The 17216-nt window shown below is 36.0% G+C and overlaps 1 protein-coding gene across 4 annotated transcripts in view; it reads left to right on the top strand.

Moving 5' to 3' along the window:
• Positions 1 to 17216, top strand: part of PKHD1L1 (PKHD1 like 1) — a 150401-nt gene that overhangs the window by 92620 nt on the left and 40565 nt on the right. For all 4 annotated transcript variants that reach the window (XR_011421351.1, XR_011421352.1, XM_070221703.1 and 1 more), the window contains exons 51-59: positions 5081 to 5232; positions 6416 to 6575; positions 7126 to 7297; positions 10335 to 10423; positions 10758 to 10906; positions 12412 to 12541; positions 13957 to 14075; positions 14813 to 14942; positions 16390 to 16563. Coding sequence is in view for 2 of the 4 variants with exons in the window: in XM_070221703.1 (XP_070077804.1) it covers positions 5081 to 5232; positions 6416 to 6575; positions 7126 to 7297; positions 10335 to 10423; positions 10758 to 10906; positions 12412 to 12541; positions 13957 to 14075; positions 14813 to 14942; positions 16390 to 16563 (1275 nt within the window). In the remaining 2 variants the exon portion in view is untranslated. The remainder of the gene's footprint in view (positions 1 to 5080; positions 5233 to 6415; positions 6576 to 7125; positions 7298 to 10334; positions 10424 to 10757; positions 10907 to 12411; positions 12542 to 13956; positions 14076 to 14812; positions 14943 to 16389; positions 16564 to 17216) is intronic.

Raw genomic sequence — 17216 nt, forward strand, 5'->3', positions numbered from 1 at the left:
ATATAATAAGGAACCATGAATATAGAAATAGACTTTATCAACAGAATCCAAGTGCACTTATTTCTCCTGGAATAGTATCAACATTAACCATTTTCTCCAGTATATTGCAAATACTTTCATAACGTTACTTGAAAATGCTATCAGCATTTCCAAATTCACATTTAATGATATTGACAAGGTAGAAATTTGCAATTCAAAACTAAAATCATGTATCTTAATATAAGCCAAATGAATTTTGAAAATCCGTAGCATGATTATACCGGTCACACTGAAGCTGCTAAAATTACCTGTGTCAAATCCATCAGGACGTGCTGGAATTTTGTTATTCCACTCCATGTTATCAGATCCTCTAATTAAAATATTTATCATAAGAATTTCAACTTCTGTTCTTCAAACAGAGTTCTATATCTGTTCCTGCTACACATTCTGGAACTGGAGAAGGAACCATAGGATGGGCCACGGGCCCCAGTGGACTATCTGTGAGGCTGAGCAAAGACCTGATCTACCACCTGCCCTTCATTAGATCCCACTCTGGCTGGTAGACCATGTTAGCATGGTGGCATTTAGGGTGTTTGAAGACTAGCATCAGTTCAGAGCCAGGATCTAAGAACTCTTGGAAGGTCTGGATAGTTTCCTCTCCCTAGTGTGCGGTAGCCTGATAAATGGCCACAGATTCCTCCCATTCAGTGGAGGGATTCCCAGCCTGCAAATTGGCTTCGATCCAGGAAATAAGTAAGAAGCAGTGAATTTCCGCCTGGGTAACTTGAGTTCAATTTCTGTCCTCCAAGACATATATAATTTTTCTTCCTATGTGTGCCAAACATGACCTTCATATGCTACCTACCCATTTTATTTTTAGGAACCCTGAGATTAACTAGCTATCACCAGAGATTCCTACAAATTAGAATGCTTTATTCCTCTGGCCAATAGTTATTGTGTTAATTAAACCTACCCTTATATCTGATGGTTAAGTACCACTTCCTACCTCTTTTGGATCCCATTACTCCTCCTGAGATCAGGGAACCCAATTGCATTGCAGCATCCTCCACCAGCTTCTCTGGCATCCAGAAAACAGCCACCATTGAGCTCTTTAAAGGGCTGGTAGGAGAAATGTGTTGTTACCATCACGAGGCCTGAAGAGGTGAAGGGAAGGAACAGTTATGTGAACTCAGAGACAGAGAGAGCTGTGTGAAGCAGGTTGCTGACAGAAGGTGGACCCTTTGGTTGAGAGATCCCGGAGCGCACTGAGAACCCCATACCTCCCCACAGGGAGTCAGGGAAGTAAGGACCTCTCCTTCACCTTCTTCCTTCCCTCTCTTCTCCTTCCTGTACTTCCCACTGTCCAAACCTAAGGAGAATGGTGAACAGTGGATCTGCAGGCCAAACAATAAGTACATAGCACCACTTCTGTCATTTATTATGATGATATAAGTTACTAGATTTAAAACATTCTTACTAAGGTTTTATCCTCCTACGAATTGAAAGGGTCATATACCTACGATATGAGTAAGAGTTATACCTCTGTCTCAGTAACTTAGTGACATGAACCCAGAAGCCATTCCTTTTTTTCCAATAATTAGATGTCCACAATGGAGCAACATCACTTAAACTTTTAGAGACTAGAGTGCAATAAGCAATATTTTAGGCAGAGTATCCGTGAATGTTTTCTTCCAGTTAAAAACTGACAGGCTAAGGGGCTGGCCTGGTGGCACAGTGGTTAAGTTTGCATGCTGCACTTTCATGGTGCCAGATTTGCAGGTTCAGATCTGGGGCACAGACCTCCACACTGTTTGTCAAGCCATGCTGTGGCGGTGTCCCACATACAAAATAGAGGAAGATTTGCACAGATGTTAGCTCAGGGTTGATCTTCTTCACCAAAAGAAAAGAAAGAAAGAAAAACAACCAAAAAACTGACAGGCTAAAATGAAAGGAACCAAAACATCAAAAGCAGAGGAAATTGCAGTCATGTATCACTTAACGATGGGGATATGTTCTTAGAAATGCGTCATTGGGTGATTTTGTCATTGTGCAAAGATCAGAGCATACTTACACAAACCAAGATGGCATACAAATCTAGATGGTGTATATAGCCTATACACCTAGGCTATATAGTACTAATCTTATGAGATCACTGTCATATATGCGGTCTGTCACTGACAGAAATGTCATTATGCATCGCAGGACTGTATTTTATTTGGTGAGATAATATTTTAGTGTATTCATTAATGTGTCGTAAAATAGATACTTATGATAAAATTTTTAATCATTTCACCAAATACTTTATAGCACAGCTATGAGTAGACTGAACATAAATATTTTATAAAGCATGGTTTAAAATAGTTTTACAGAGAACTCAGAGATGTGTAGCCTTCCTAAGTAAATTATTTTAAACATACAACATGACAAAGTATATCTACCTTTAGTTACTAATATTGAAGCAGTAATATTTGAACATTTCAAGTCTCTAGATTGGTTTTTTGGTGTTGGTGGTGGTGCTGATTTTAGGGAGGAGTTTTGTTTGTGTGTTTGCTTTTTGATTCAAGAAGTCTAATATTTCTGAATTTATGAGGTTGTCGCTTTCTTGGGAAGTCTCTGTGCCCTTTGGCCTACTCCCTTCAAGAATTAAGATTTTTATTTAATTACTAAGCTGTGAACACCTTGAAGGCAAGATCTATAAACTTATCTTTGTGTCACCCACAAAACTCAACACAGGATGTTGCAAATAGCAGAAAGTCAGTAGGTATTAAATTACAGTGAAATTGGTTGCAGTACTAGGACCAAATTGGAGAATTGAGAAAACATCATGCCAGGCCCTTTCCTTTTTAATGTGACATAAAAAATAAATCAGCTTTCAATAGGCAAATTTGGCTATTTTTATTCTCTCTCCATTGAAGTCAAATACAAGGATTTACTACTGAAAATTAAAATCAGAAAAAGAGGTCTTTTGTTTTGATTTGTATGTGTGCTAAATGAATCACAAGTTCAACAAGCATACTAGATCACTGGGAAATAAGACTTGGTATAACTTTATATATATCTTTTAGATTTTTTTTTCCTTTTTTTTTTCTCCCCAATGCCCCCCTGTACATAGTTGTGTATTTTTAGTTGTGGGTCCCTCTAGTCGTGGCATATGGGACACCACCTCAGCATGGCTTGATGAGCAGTGCCATGTCCGCGCCCAGGATCCGAACCAGCAAAACCCTGGGCCCCTGAAGGGGAGCGCTTGGCCACGGGGCTGGCCCCTACATATATCTTTATATATCTTTATCAAAGCATCTCACACATGACAGTGAATCTTTACATAAATATATGTATAAAGTTAGACCAGATGGCAAATTAATTTGAGCTACTTACTCTTAATGATACTATTTTTTAAAATACCAACTTCAAAGAGTCTACACTTCAGTCTAAGATGCTTAAAATCAATATACTAAAAATAATTGCAGCCAAAAAAATATTCAGAAAAACACAGGTAACTATGAAAATGAAAGTTAGTTTTACTTATGAAACTGAATTATCAAGAAATGTCAGATTGAAGTATAATTCCACGCATTAGCAAACTTCAGTGGGGTTTGATTCTGGCAAACATAAGAGGAAGTTCCAGAGGTTTGGGGTGATTTAATTAGCTTTTATATAAGTCAGCTATTGCTTCACCACAGACTATCCCCAACTCAATAGCTTAAACCTACAATCCTTGTTTTCACTCATGTGTCTGAGGGCTGGGTTGGTTGGTAGCTGGGCTGAGCTTGGCTCAGCCCCCATTGCTTCCAGGAGAGGATCCAGTGGGCTTTCTTCTTCCCCAAGGGTTGAATTCAGGTTGCTCCACGCATGCTCATCGCGGGGCTCAGGCTGCAGGGAGAGCAGCTGCCTGGGAAGCCTCTTCTCATTGCTGTGGCAGAGGCTCAAGACAGCAAGCCTCACCCAGCGAGTACTTTTCAAGCCTTTGTTGAGTGTCAGTTCTGCTAGTATCCCTCAGGCCAAGGAGGTCACCCAATGTCAACGGGGCGGGGAAGTCTACTCTCCCTTCAAGGAGGAGAGAGGAGTGGATATTTGCTGAATAATCCAAATTATCAGAGTTCTTCTCATACATTGCAGGTCTTTTGGAACAATAAAGTTTTACTGCCTCTTCTCATGGCCCTTTCAAAACGAATACTAATTCATAAGCCTATTAATTAGTGAATTTGTTCTCCCTTGATATTGGAATTTATTTTTTTCCCTTATCTCCCAAAGAAAAAGGATGACAGTTAATTTTATAATCTTGCTTCTAGCTACTTCCTCCTAAATTTTTAAGGGAAGAGCTTGTAAATTTAATATAAACTTCAATCAGAGATGAAAAGAGAGAGGTAAGGGAGAGAAAAAAAACAGAATATGGGCAAAAATCACAGATCTTTTCTTTATATTGTAAGAGATCTTTTCAAATCTTCTACTGAAGTTGTCAGGCACTGTCTTATGACCAGAGCTTTACTAGATAATATAGTTTTTCCCATAACAGGTAGTTCAAGTTCCAAGTTTGTCACTCACAAAATTTAGGGTATCGGGGCCAGTGTTAGTGGTAGGACTAGTTGTAAACTAGTTTCTTCGGGGCTCTGAATCAAAACTTTCCATTAGCACTTGCTATGCAGATTATAAATCAACAAATATAGGAGAATTTAATAAAGAATCAGAACATATGTTGGCATACATTGCAAATCAAGGATTCTGAAGAATTAAGTTCTTAAAAGAATAGAAATGGAATTATATTTCAGATCAATGATATTTAAAGCATTGTATTAACATATTTAAGCACTTTTGTTGTAGTAGTCGTAATAGTCATCGTTTCAATTTTATCTTTCCCTAAGGAATAAAGGCTCCATCTCAACTCACGACCCCAAGGGAGAAAGCATTTTAAGTTTCATTTAAGTGTAATATTAAACAGTGGGACCTTCAGTTCAACGAAGACAGAGCATAAGTAGTGAAATGCTGTACTGACCTCTTTAGAGACCTGTAGACTAGACTAATGTTTTACATTTGCACTTGTTCATAAAAGGAGAAATCTTCTAGAGATAGAGATTACAATTATTTGTTTTATGTTCTCCTACAGGCACAAGCGTTGTTCCCTTTCAGAAGAAGCGACTGACTCATATGTCTGGATGGATGGCTCTGATTCCAAATGCAAAGCACATTAACTGGTACTTTAAAGGTGTAGATCAAATAACCAACATATCATATACATCAACATTCTATGGATTTAAGGTAAACAAAGAGCTATAAAACCCATCTTCTAATAATTATGATTGCATATCACTCAAACGCAGCCTACACTCTCATCCTTACGCCAGTTGTTAGGCCCAGGATGCCCTTGCCACACATATTGACCTGTTCCAGCCCGACACACCCTTCACAACCCACCCCTAAATATAAAAAGCAAACTAAAAAAAGAAAGTTTGTTTAAGAGTCAAAGTAAGCAATCTTTCTGCCATATTCCTGTAGTACTAAGCTTGTGCCCTGTTATTATTACCGTGATGATAACTGACATTCATTGTGTGCTTATGATGTTTCAGGTACCAGTTAAGGGCTTTATTATATGTATTATGAAATATGTCAAACAAAGAAAGTAACAGTCCAAGTCCTGTATGTCCACCAGCTCGCTTTCTCTGAATCTAGCATTCTATGAATATTTACCTTTGATTTTTTTAAAAGAAGTGAACATTTTAGTTGAAGTGGAAGACCCCTGTATAGCCGGCTCACCCTAAACTCATTCCCTGTTCTCCACCTCTAATGGTAACCAGTATCCTGAATTGGGTGTTTTCATCCCCTTTCATGTTCTTCTTCTTACGGTGTATATGAGCAGCCAAAAACAATACCTAGCATTGTTTTAAATGTTTTCAAACACTAGAGAAATAAAATATTCTCTAAATACATACATATATTTATGTATGTATATATAGAGAGAGAGAGAGACAGAGAGACAGAGAGAGAGAGATTTTCATTACCTTGGTAGAGTTGGCATTATTTCCATAGATGTGTGAAATGTCAAAAAACAAAATATAAATGCAAGATGAGAAACAAACTAAAACTTGTCTTAGGGGCCATCTCCGTGGCCAAGTGGTTAAGTTCACGTGCTCCACTTCGGAGGCCCAGGGTTCGGATCCTGGGTGCGGACATGGCACTGCTCATCAGGCCACATTGAGGCGGCGTCCCACATCCCACAACTACAAGGACCTGCAGCTAAGATATACAACTGTGTACAGGGGGTGTTTGGGGAGATAAAGTAGAAAAAAAAAAAAGATTGGCAACAGTTCTTAGCCCAGGTGCCAATCTTAAGGAAAAAAAAAAACTTGTCTTAATATATGGATTATATGTCATCAAAATTAATGTGTATTATACAGGGTATTAACATATAAAACAAGTTACATATTTTTGCAAACTTTTTTAGGAAGAAGACTATGTAATCATATCTCATAACTTCACTCAAAATCCTGATATGTTTAATATTATTGATATGCGGAATGGCTCCTCCAATCCACTGGATTGGAATACTAGCAAGAATGGAGACTGGCACCTGGAAGCAAACACTAGTACTCTGTATTACTTAGGTATGTATTCATTAGGCAGAAGTGATTATGTTATCTATGCTTTGTCTAAAAGAGGAGAAAAAAATACTTAATGGGCAAATTTGTTATACAGTACCCCCTATATAGCAGGATTCAAGAAATGTTTGTTGAATGAAAGGACTGGAGACTAACTTTATGCTGGAAAAGGTCTTGAGCTGAATTAAGAATTTACATTTTACCTTTGGAGATAATACCAACACTCTTACACGTGACCCCAACATTTTACAAAATTAGGGGAAATGAGTACAATGGAAGCTGTCATGTATTTTGTTTCCATTTTTATTATTTATTTTTTTTAACAAAAATATTTAAGAATAAATTTTAATTGAGTTCTAAAGTATTCATTTTTGCCAAGATATTTTGACTATGGCTTCTCAATAAGATGTGCATTTTGTCTTTCTCCATATTTATTCCATACATTTGAATTGTATCAAGTTACTCTCTAAAGATATTTTCAAATTGCTGTGATTTTGTTTATATTCAAATACTTTGATCATCATGTTAATTTAAGCTGCTTTTAATTCATTTTCAGTGTCAGGAAGAAATGACCTTCATCAGAGCCAGCCCATTTCTGGGACTCTGGATCCTGATGTGAAAGATGTTATTATTAATTTCCAAGCTTACTGCTGCGTGCTCCAGGATTGCTTTCCTGTACATCCCTCATCAAGAAAACCAATTCCCAGGAAGCGACCAGCCACATATAAGTATATAAGGCCTTTTGTTTGTTAATACTCTTCAATAGCTCTTGAAATAATTCTTTTCATATGTCACTCCTGGATGAGGGAATAATGCACAGTGCCCTCCTCCTGCACAGGGCCTTGTAGGTTACAAAGCACTTCCACACTCACTGTTTCACCTGAACCTTACAACCACCCTGTTGAGAAAAGGGAAAAAGCTCATGAAAATTGCATCTGAAAGTTACTGGTTAATCTCAGCCTTGCAGAATGTTAGATCCGGATTAGATCAACTCCTTTATTATACAGTTAAGAAAGCTGAAGCCCAGTGACCTTAAGTGAATTCCCTGATATCACAGAACTTTCCAATGACATCCAGAATAGCACCAGAACTTAAGTCTCCTTGTTAATCCGATGCTTTCTTAGCAGGTTGTGTCTGTTTCTCTAGAATAACTATCTTGGTCAAACCTCAAAATATGACTTATTTAATTTCATTTCAAATATTTGAGCTCTTAATATATGTTAATTCTTCTAGTTAAAAATAATTTTTCTATCTTTGAAACTTATATAGCCTTTTACCTTTTTTTCTTACGTAAAATATCACTTTCTACCTTGAATTATAATAATTACCGTGTATGAGGATACTAGTCTTTAAGACCCTTAAAGGCGTTATCCTGATTTGATGTATATTTGTGTCCCTTATAGAGAAATAATAATCATAAAAATAATAATGGTGGTGATAAAAGCTAACATTTAGTGGGCACTTAAGAGCCCACTACTCTACATCAAATACAAATCAATGTTATTTGTTAAGTGAATTACGTTTCAAAATATACATATTTTGAAATATAGCCACATGTAGTGGCTATTGTACATAATAATAATAATAATAATTTAATTTGTTTATATATTAATGCAACCATGACAGAATATTTACTGAGCACCTGCTATGTGCCAGGCACTGTGCTGAACACTGGGGAGTCGATCATGGACAACATAGATGTGGTCCCTCAAAACACCCACATTCTATCCAAAGAGACAGACCCAACACAAGCAAACAAACAAATGAAAAAGTAAACAGAAAATAATTGTGAGTTGTAATTACAGGTTTTAAAAAGGAATGGATATGGTATTGGGACAGAGAGCAACGTGGTAGGGATCTCCTTTGGGAAAAGTGCTTAGGAACAGCCTCTCAAAGGAGGGGACATTACAGCTGAGACCCAAAGGACAAGGAAGAGCTGGCCGGGTGAAGGGTGAGAGAGGAGTGTTCAAGACCAAGGGTGCAACTTGAGCAGAGGTGCTGATGTGGGAAAGAGTGTCACATATCTATGAACTGAGAGAAAATCAACATGGCTGAACCACAGTGTGCGTGGGAGAGTGCCCTGGAGATGTTGTTGGAAACAGGTGGACACCAGACCATTCAGGTCATGCAGGCAGTTAGTATTAAGGAATACGGGAAGCCTTTAAATGCTGTCCAGCTGAGAGGTGACATACCACAAATTACATTTTGAAAAGACCACTTTTGCTACTCTGTGAGTATTACAGGACAGTGGAGAAGCAGGGAAGCATAAAAAGACTCCGGAGAGCTTTATAAGAGATATGGACCATCAAGGTTATTGGCCCAAAAAGCCCTTATAGAGGCTAAGGAAGATAAAATTATTAAGTAATTAATATTTATTAAGACTCATGTAATAGATTTAGATTGGTTTCGACTAAGATGTGATAGAAGTATACGCTGATATGCTACGTGTCTATGTCACAGTATAGGTTGTTTTGCCCCCACAGTTTGAGTTCTGCTTACTGGAATAGCTATCGTTGGTTTATTAATTCGTATTATGCAGATAGCTATCAGTGAAAACAAACAGAATCTTGATCCAGAACTGGTACCTCAGGGTTAGAATGTAAAGCTCTAGCTGCACAACACACAAATGCTCAGTTTAGGAGGGTTTGGGCTTTATTGATCATAACAACAGGCAACAAGAAGAAGAATGTATAACATATGCATAGTGATAGTGACAGTACTGGTGGGTATAAAAATGAAAGGCTATTAATCTTGAGAAAAGCTAGATAAAAATCAATGATTGAATCTGTACGATGCTAGTCAGCTTATTTAGTTAGATAGATTCAACCCTAAAAAAATCTCCATTGAAATTACTTCATAAAAATAATGTATTACTATGAGTCTAAGTAATCTAACTGCTATCCTCTCTTTTGAACCCATTAGACAAATTTTTTAGAACAGGATTTTTGATCAACAGATTTCTCAGTAATACAAATGCATAATAAAAATATACATTTTAATGAAACAACCCGTATGTGGCCCTTTAATAGAATTCCAGAATTAGTATCATAGAATTTCTGAGTTTTTTAGGTCAGGAGAGCAACTTCTGTGAACATTTTCTAGTGGGAAAATACTGTTAACTTTATAATATTCTTTACAATAATTTGCATTAAAAGGTAGTTTCTAGAAAGTATAGTGATGAAAAGTAAAGACTGTCTTTCCTCCAGTGCACTTTCCATATTTATTTTGATTTAACGTAACCTTCACTCTGGTTACAGACCTGCCATTCCTGTCCCTAGCACAGGGGCTTAACCTCATTGACTAATTCTTGCCAATTCAGAGAGCATTCTTCCATCCCTCCCTTCACAGACTCAAGCTGTGTCCTCCTGACCCTTTCCCCATGAAACAGCACCGTGTATGTAAGTGTATAAATGGACAAAAGATACTTTTCCCTTTTCCGCCATGGGAAATCCTATAAGGAAATTAAATAATTGACATTTTAGACAAAATTAGAGTATCGCATTAAGGATTTAGTGGGAGAAAAAGTGATTCAGATTGTGGATAGAAAGGAAGTTTTCTTCAATGGAGAATAAAACTACATATGTAGTTGTGTGTGTTGAGTATTTTACTAACTAAACACATTAGCTTGTCTACTTAGTGAAATTATAAACTATCTAATTTGCATTCTATCATCCCCCAAATATCTAGTATTGTGCCACGCCCTAAGGAGATAGTCATTAAATATATAAAAAGAAAACAACGGAACTTTTTCTCTTCTCTTTTCAGCTTATGGTCAAATGATTATTTTTGGCAATCATCTCGAGAAAATAATTATACCGTACCTCATCCAGGAGCAAATGTGGTTATTCCCGAAGGTAAATACATAAACATAAAGAAATAAAATGCTTGTGTTATGCAACATGAGGATAGATGCCCCAGTAGTTAGCATTCCACCTTTATCCAGCGCACCTTGGGGAAACAGCAAATGGAGAAGGATTCTATTATTGTGTCCCGGATACAAGACCCAGCCCTCTGAGTTTTATGTGGATTTAAACCTGTAGATCATCTGGACAAGACGAGAATCCATCATTGTGTGGAAAAATGGTTGCAAACTTCAAAACCAGAATTCACTGAGTTGCCAATGTTTTATGTATAGGCAAGTGTCTATGAATTATGTTATATTTCTTATATTAAAGTATTGTTTTATAGGGACATGGATTGTAGCAGACACAGATATTCCACCAATGGAAAGGCTCATTATTTGGGGGGTTCTAGAACTGGAAGATAAGCATAATGTGGAAGCTGCAGAGTCTTCTCACAGAAAAGTTGTTTTGAATGCTACCTACATATTCCTGCAGGTAAGAGTGAGGGTCTTTTCATTTATCCCCTTATTAACCAAATTCTAAAATGTGGGAGATGTACTGAACAAATTATAACAAAACATATACCATTGAGGTGAATGAAAAATACAACTGACTCTAGCCCACGAAATGTGAGCCTCATGTAAGTCCACTATACTTCTGCTTTCCTTCAGATTGTGGACTAAACATTCCTTAAGGAGAGTTAGCATGCTACTGTTGAGTGTGAGGTTTGCCCATTGTCAATCCTACATAGAATATTTGTATTATTATTAAGTAAAGTTAAACTCAAAACTTGCTCCAACAGAGAATCCCCAAGAGTTCTAGAAAAAATTAAAAGAATTTAAGCTTTATTCTTTTTTTTAAACAGTGTTTCTTAAAATGAATGGACTTACATGGAATTATGAAAACAGGATCGGACTAATAAAAATATTTCAAGTGTTTGGAACAATCACCTCATTTTCTCATAAACCTTAGATGTTCTTGAATATGTAACAGTTTAATCAGTTTAATTGCTCTGTCAGTCTTCTATTATTGTTCATTAAAAAGAATGGCCTAACCTAAAAGTTATTAAGCACCATTAAAAAAATAAAAATGGGGGCCCGCCTGGTGGCGCAGCGGTTAAGTACAACATTCTGCTTCTCAGCGGCCCGGGGTTTGCCGGTTCAGATCCGGGCGCAGACATGGCACCGCTTGGTAAAAGCCATACTGTGGTAGGCGTCCCACAGGTAAAGTAGAGGAAGATGGGCACAGATGTTAGCTCAGGGCCAGTCTTCCTCAGCAAAAAGAGGAGGATTGGCTAATCTTCCTCAAAAAAAAAATTAAAAAATAAAAATGTTTTGTAGCTTTTCTTCGATAAAACGGATCTTTTAATGCTTTAGAGATATGTGATACTTCAGTTAGATGCATGAGGTTTGAGTTAAATTAAAGCTACGATCTCATCTTTACCTCACTGTTTGTTAGTTGGGTAAGTTATTTGACCTCTTTTGGCATCAGTCTTCTTATAAAATGAGAATAATACTACTAATTTGTGGCTTTAGTATAAAAGTTAAAGATATAATATACATAAAGCCTTACACATTATGCCTGACATAGAATCAGCAAGCATCTAGAAATAGCTATTATTATTAATAATGATGGTTCATAATTGGCATTGCTGGGATGTAAGTGTGAAGGGTACCTGTTATCTATGTCATATTGTCCTAAAAAAGTGTGATCTGTCCAAATAGCAGTAGTTTAGGTCTAAGCAGGTCTCAGTTTTAGGTCCAGTTCTTGCGGTAAGTAACAATGAGTTTGACTTGGGAAAAATCATATAAACTGCCTATCCCAAAGTGAGTGGGTTAAATTAAGGTCACATCCAGTTACAATACCATTCTTTGTATAATGAAATTCATTCATTTTTACTGGAGGAGGCTGCCAGTATCTTCCTAATTCTTTCTTTTTTTATGGAGGAAATTTTTTTCTGCTCAGTTTTTAAGTGTTAACAATTTTCTCCTTCACTGCAGGGGGGTAGATTAATTGGTGGCTGGGAAGATAACCCTTTTAAAGGAGAATTACAGATTGTTCTTAGAGGAAATCATTCTACACCGGAGTGGGCTCTTCCAGAAGGACCAAATCAAGGATCAAAGGTCTTAGGTATGCGTTTCCAGATACCAAAAGTGTCATATCAGTTTTGAGAATCTATTTTAAAACATATACTGAGGTCCTTGTTATCAGTTCCTGATGTTATGGTTTGAGAAGTTTTTACAGACATTTATTTATAATGAAGGGTTATAAAAGTAGCAGAGATTTTTAAAATTAAATCATATCACATTAAAATAGATATAGATGTGTACATTTTAAATCAAAATATAATTCTTTGCAAAACTAACATTAGCAGATCTCTCCATATGTATATTACTTCTCCAATCCGTTTTTCTTTATAATCTCTCCTTTATATAAACAATAATACTTTTCATATTTTAGTGCTTTTCTCCTAAAAGGTAACTTTTCTGCCCATTATTCCATTTATAGGATTAATAATCTGTGGATTAGTTGACTCTGCTGTCTGTTGTCCTATCGCAACGGTTGATAGGATAACACACAAACTTTAACCTCCCAGTTGCATTTGTATGGCTTGTGCATATTCCTATTTGAGCCCAGAAAGCAAAGGAAGTGAGCAGGTTTAATTTGGTCACAATTAATAACTGCGTTTATTAATACTACTGCATATTTACTAAAAAGACACATACTAGCGTGTGCTATAATTGCTACACTATACAATTTCTAAAACAGTGGCAGTCAGTAAATAAGGGGATAAAAAATGGCTTGAGATTGAATTAGTCAGCTTTCCCCTGGTGAATGTCCAGGGGCAGACAAATTCAATTTTAAAAAGAAATTTTGCTTTTATGTGTTTATTATTTTATTTCAAAGGTAACATTTCAAATACAGAACAATATCAAGAAAAAATATGAAGAAAAATTAGATATCTTTTGGATTCTAACCACTCTTGTGGAAACTAGCATTAGTTAACAAATTTTGTGTGTCTTCCCATGTTTTTTCTCTATGCCCATATTCCTATTACATATATTGATTTGTGGTGGTAGTGTTGTGCCTTTTACAAAAACTTAGTCAAACTAAATATTTTATTATGCAATTTTCTTTTCTCAGTTAACATATTATAGATATCTTTCTAGATCAATATTTATAGATAACACTTCCTTTCTATAGCATATTGCTCTACTGTATTCGTGTGTTATAATTTATTCCATCATTCTGCTATTGATGTACATTTGGAATAATTCTAGTTTTCTAATATTTCCAAATGTTACTATAGTGAGCATCCTCATTCATGTTTCCTTGTGTACTGCCTTTAATTTCTATGGACAGATTCCCAGAAGTGGGTCAAATGGTCAAAGCCTTCTTATATAGCCCTGAGCAGACACCCCAATTCATTCCATTCATTCTAAAATGTCCAGTCGCTTATTAAAATATATCAGTGAACTGTTTTGTACTAAGACTTAACTCAGTACTGTGTAGTAAATAAATAGGGATGTGTTTTTCTCCTTCAGGGGTGTTTGGTGAGCTGGATCTCCATGGAATTCCACGGTCAATATATAAAACTAAGCTCTCAGAGACTGCACAGGCAGGTTCCAAAGTCCTGTCTCTGATGGATGCTGTGGATTGGCAGGTAGAGGAAATAATGTGTGATGGAAAGTGAATACACATAGTGGGTCATTTGGAAAAGGTTTCTTCTTTATTCTCCTGGGCGTTTATTTTCTTATATGATTAACCAGATAAGAAGTGTATATTTTGCAATTAGCTTGCACTCAAAAAGCTGGCCAGATAGCAGGCATTTAAAAATTGTAGTCTCAAAGGTCCTTCAGAATATATAAAGAACATTATGAACATGTTAGTCATGAAAGGAAAATATAAAAGTTTTTGGGTAAAAAATAATTTTTATGTATGTCTTTCCCACTTTTCAGGAATATCAAATGATAGTTAAATGTGTAAAAAAAAATCTGGGGAAATTTTTAAAGTTGATTTATGCATTTTTATTTATTTATTATTTCTTTAAGTATTATGTATTTAAGTATTTTTAAGAATATTATCCTGACCAGTTTTTAATAAACATATGAATATATTTGCTTTAGTCTATTTAATTTTAAAAAAGTATAGCACCTGGGATTTTATTTAATGACTGAATTAAATTTAAGGAAATGCTGAGATAATTCAAAATTTAGAATTCTTAATATCAAACACAAGCGTATTTATTTTTAGAGACCTAAATGTATAGTTTCTTCTTTCTGATAATACCATGATTGCTAATCAGATAAAATTAAATTAGAATTATTTAATAGTTACTATTAAGAAATAGACACCTATTTTAAAAACTGTTCTTGAATTTGGCACTTGAATTTTTCTAAGGTGGGGGAAGAGATTGTGATAACAACCACAAGCTATGATTTCCACCAGACCGAAACTAGAAGTATCATTAAAATCCTGCATGATCAGAAAATTCTCATTCTCAATGATACCCTTTCCTATACTCACTTCGGTAAGTGGCTGTTCTTTAACCAAATAAATACGTAATTAAAACGTCCTGAAGTATTCAGATTTTTAGTCTCTTCTTTGTAATTACAATTATTTGATTAAAAAAATAGTCTCACAAATATTTTTGAGGAGTGTTTCACTCAGATAGGTGCTCCTATTTATGTGTTAGCTACCAATAGTCCCTGCTGTAGCATTCATTCATTCAGCAAATATTCAGCAAAGACCACTGTATCATATTCAGTGGGGTAAGCCTGGCATTTTATGTTTTAAGCAAGCTTCTAGGTGATTCTCAGGCACACTGAATTTTGAGAACCCTTGATTCAAGAGCATGTCTGTCCTGATTTGTTTCATTAACACATTTCTCGGCTGTAAATATTTAGACAAGCTACAGCCAAATGGTGAAATTGTAATTCTCAAGGCAAGAAGGAATTAATCAGAATCATCTAAGATGATCTTTCAATTTATAAGATTGAGGCCTTCCCAGCACCCCAGCCCTCCCCCATTTGGCATGCTACCTTCATCTGAATCCCAGGAAGTGGGAGCACACAGGAGTGTGATGTTAGAAAAGCTTCGGACGCTCCTGAGAACTCCAGCTGTAAGGCAGGGTGATAGACGAGCAGACACTTGACTCACATACAAAAGAAACTTACAAGAACTTCTTAAAGCAATATTTTGACAGCAGCACATGTGTCTATCATTCTCTATCACTTATTTTTCTTTAAATCAAAAGGAAAAGATTTCATGGAAGAACTTTTTAATTGTAAAACAAATGGTTTTTGAAGCTTGACCTTACAGGTTCTTTCATTTAAACTATCAAACATTTCTCTGTTTGAAATGCCCTTGCTTGTCCAGAAGTTTTGAATAAGATTTCTAGAAACTTAGAAGATAATTTATGTTTTACAAATCATGAAGATGTAAATTTACAGACTGTGTTTGGTATGCTACTACATATTTATAAAGAATTGTGGTGGATGCAAAATATGTCACAGGAGAAGCGGAACAAACCAAGGTTTAGATGTCAGGAGAGATAAGATCTATGTGTCGCTGATTCTCCACATGGCCTTGAGCAAATTCTTTTATGTCTCTACCTCATTTCCTCACCTATCAAAATTACATTAAGCTTCTCAACTTGCCTTGTAACAGTGTTTTCGGGTATAATTTGAAGTGGTTGCAAACTGCCTCTGAAGCAATAACTTCATAATTGCTGATTATAAAAATCTTTTTGGTGTAAATAAAAGAAATGCTTTTGATTATATTTTATTTTATAAATAAAGAGGTATCATAATTTCAGTCTGTCATCTATATACATTTAAGCATGCAACTCTAATCAATTCATGCATTTGTGTTGACTTTGGTATGTTAGAAAGTTATGTAGCCTGTCAACTGCAAAGAAACTAATGAAGACAGTTATTTCCCAGCATTGGTAGTAATCTAGCTGTCTTTCTTTGCAGCTGAAAGATACCATGTTCCTGGAACCACTCAGAGCTACACATTAGCAGCCGATGTTGGCATACTGAGTAGGAACATCAAAATACTTGGCGAAGATTATCCAGGTTGGTTTAAGGAATCATTTGGTGCACGTGTCCTGGTCAGCTCATTCACTGAAAACATGATGACATTTAAAGGTTGGTACGAATTCAATTTATTTTCCTAAATGAAATATAACATGATGTCTTCAGTATTTAGTCAGTTCTTAAATAATTCTCACTTCTTCATAGAGTCACACGTGTTAAAAAACAAAATTCAACTGAGTAAATTTTTATGATCGTTCTGGCTTTATTCAATGATTCATGAATTGGTAGCATCCAATCTAGCAGGAGCTCCTTTCTATACAAAATGAAAGACTTTTCTACAAAATGCTGTACAAAGTGAAAGACTCTTACAGGCAGAGGGGAGCAGGCTCGAGGAAGTTATGGTAGACAAAAAAGCAGATTGGTTACTGCAAAATTACTTTCCTTTAGGGGATACCAGAGGTCTATCAGGCAGCTTACCCAACTAGTGTGGATCGGGCAATCTAGATTGACTGGTTTAAGATTCCATTTCTGGGAAAGCCAAAACTGTAATTAAGTTAAGTCTTGGTTTAGTGATGTGGGCTTAGCATAAGTGACTCCATTTTGGGTCTTGTTTTTAGCACATGGAAAAATAAAGCCTTAAGAGGGATTATGTAACCCAGGAGAGATCCTCCAAAACCAAATCCCTAACATTATTCTACTTATTTTACCTTCATAGACAATAAGAATTATCAAATTAACAATGACCTTAGGTAACAGCCAGCCCA

Source organism: Equus caballus, chromosome 9 (genome assembly GCF_041296265.1).
Source record: "Equus caballus isolate H_3958 breed thoroughbred chromosome 9, TB-T2T, whole genome shotgun sequence".
Classification (NCBI taxonomy): Eukaryota; Metazoa; Chordata; class Mammalia; order Perissodactyla; family Equidae; genus Equus; species Equus caballus.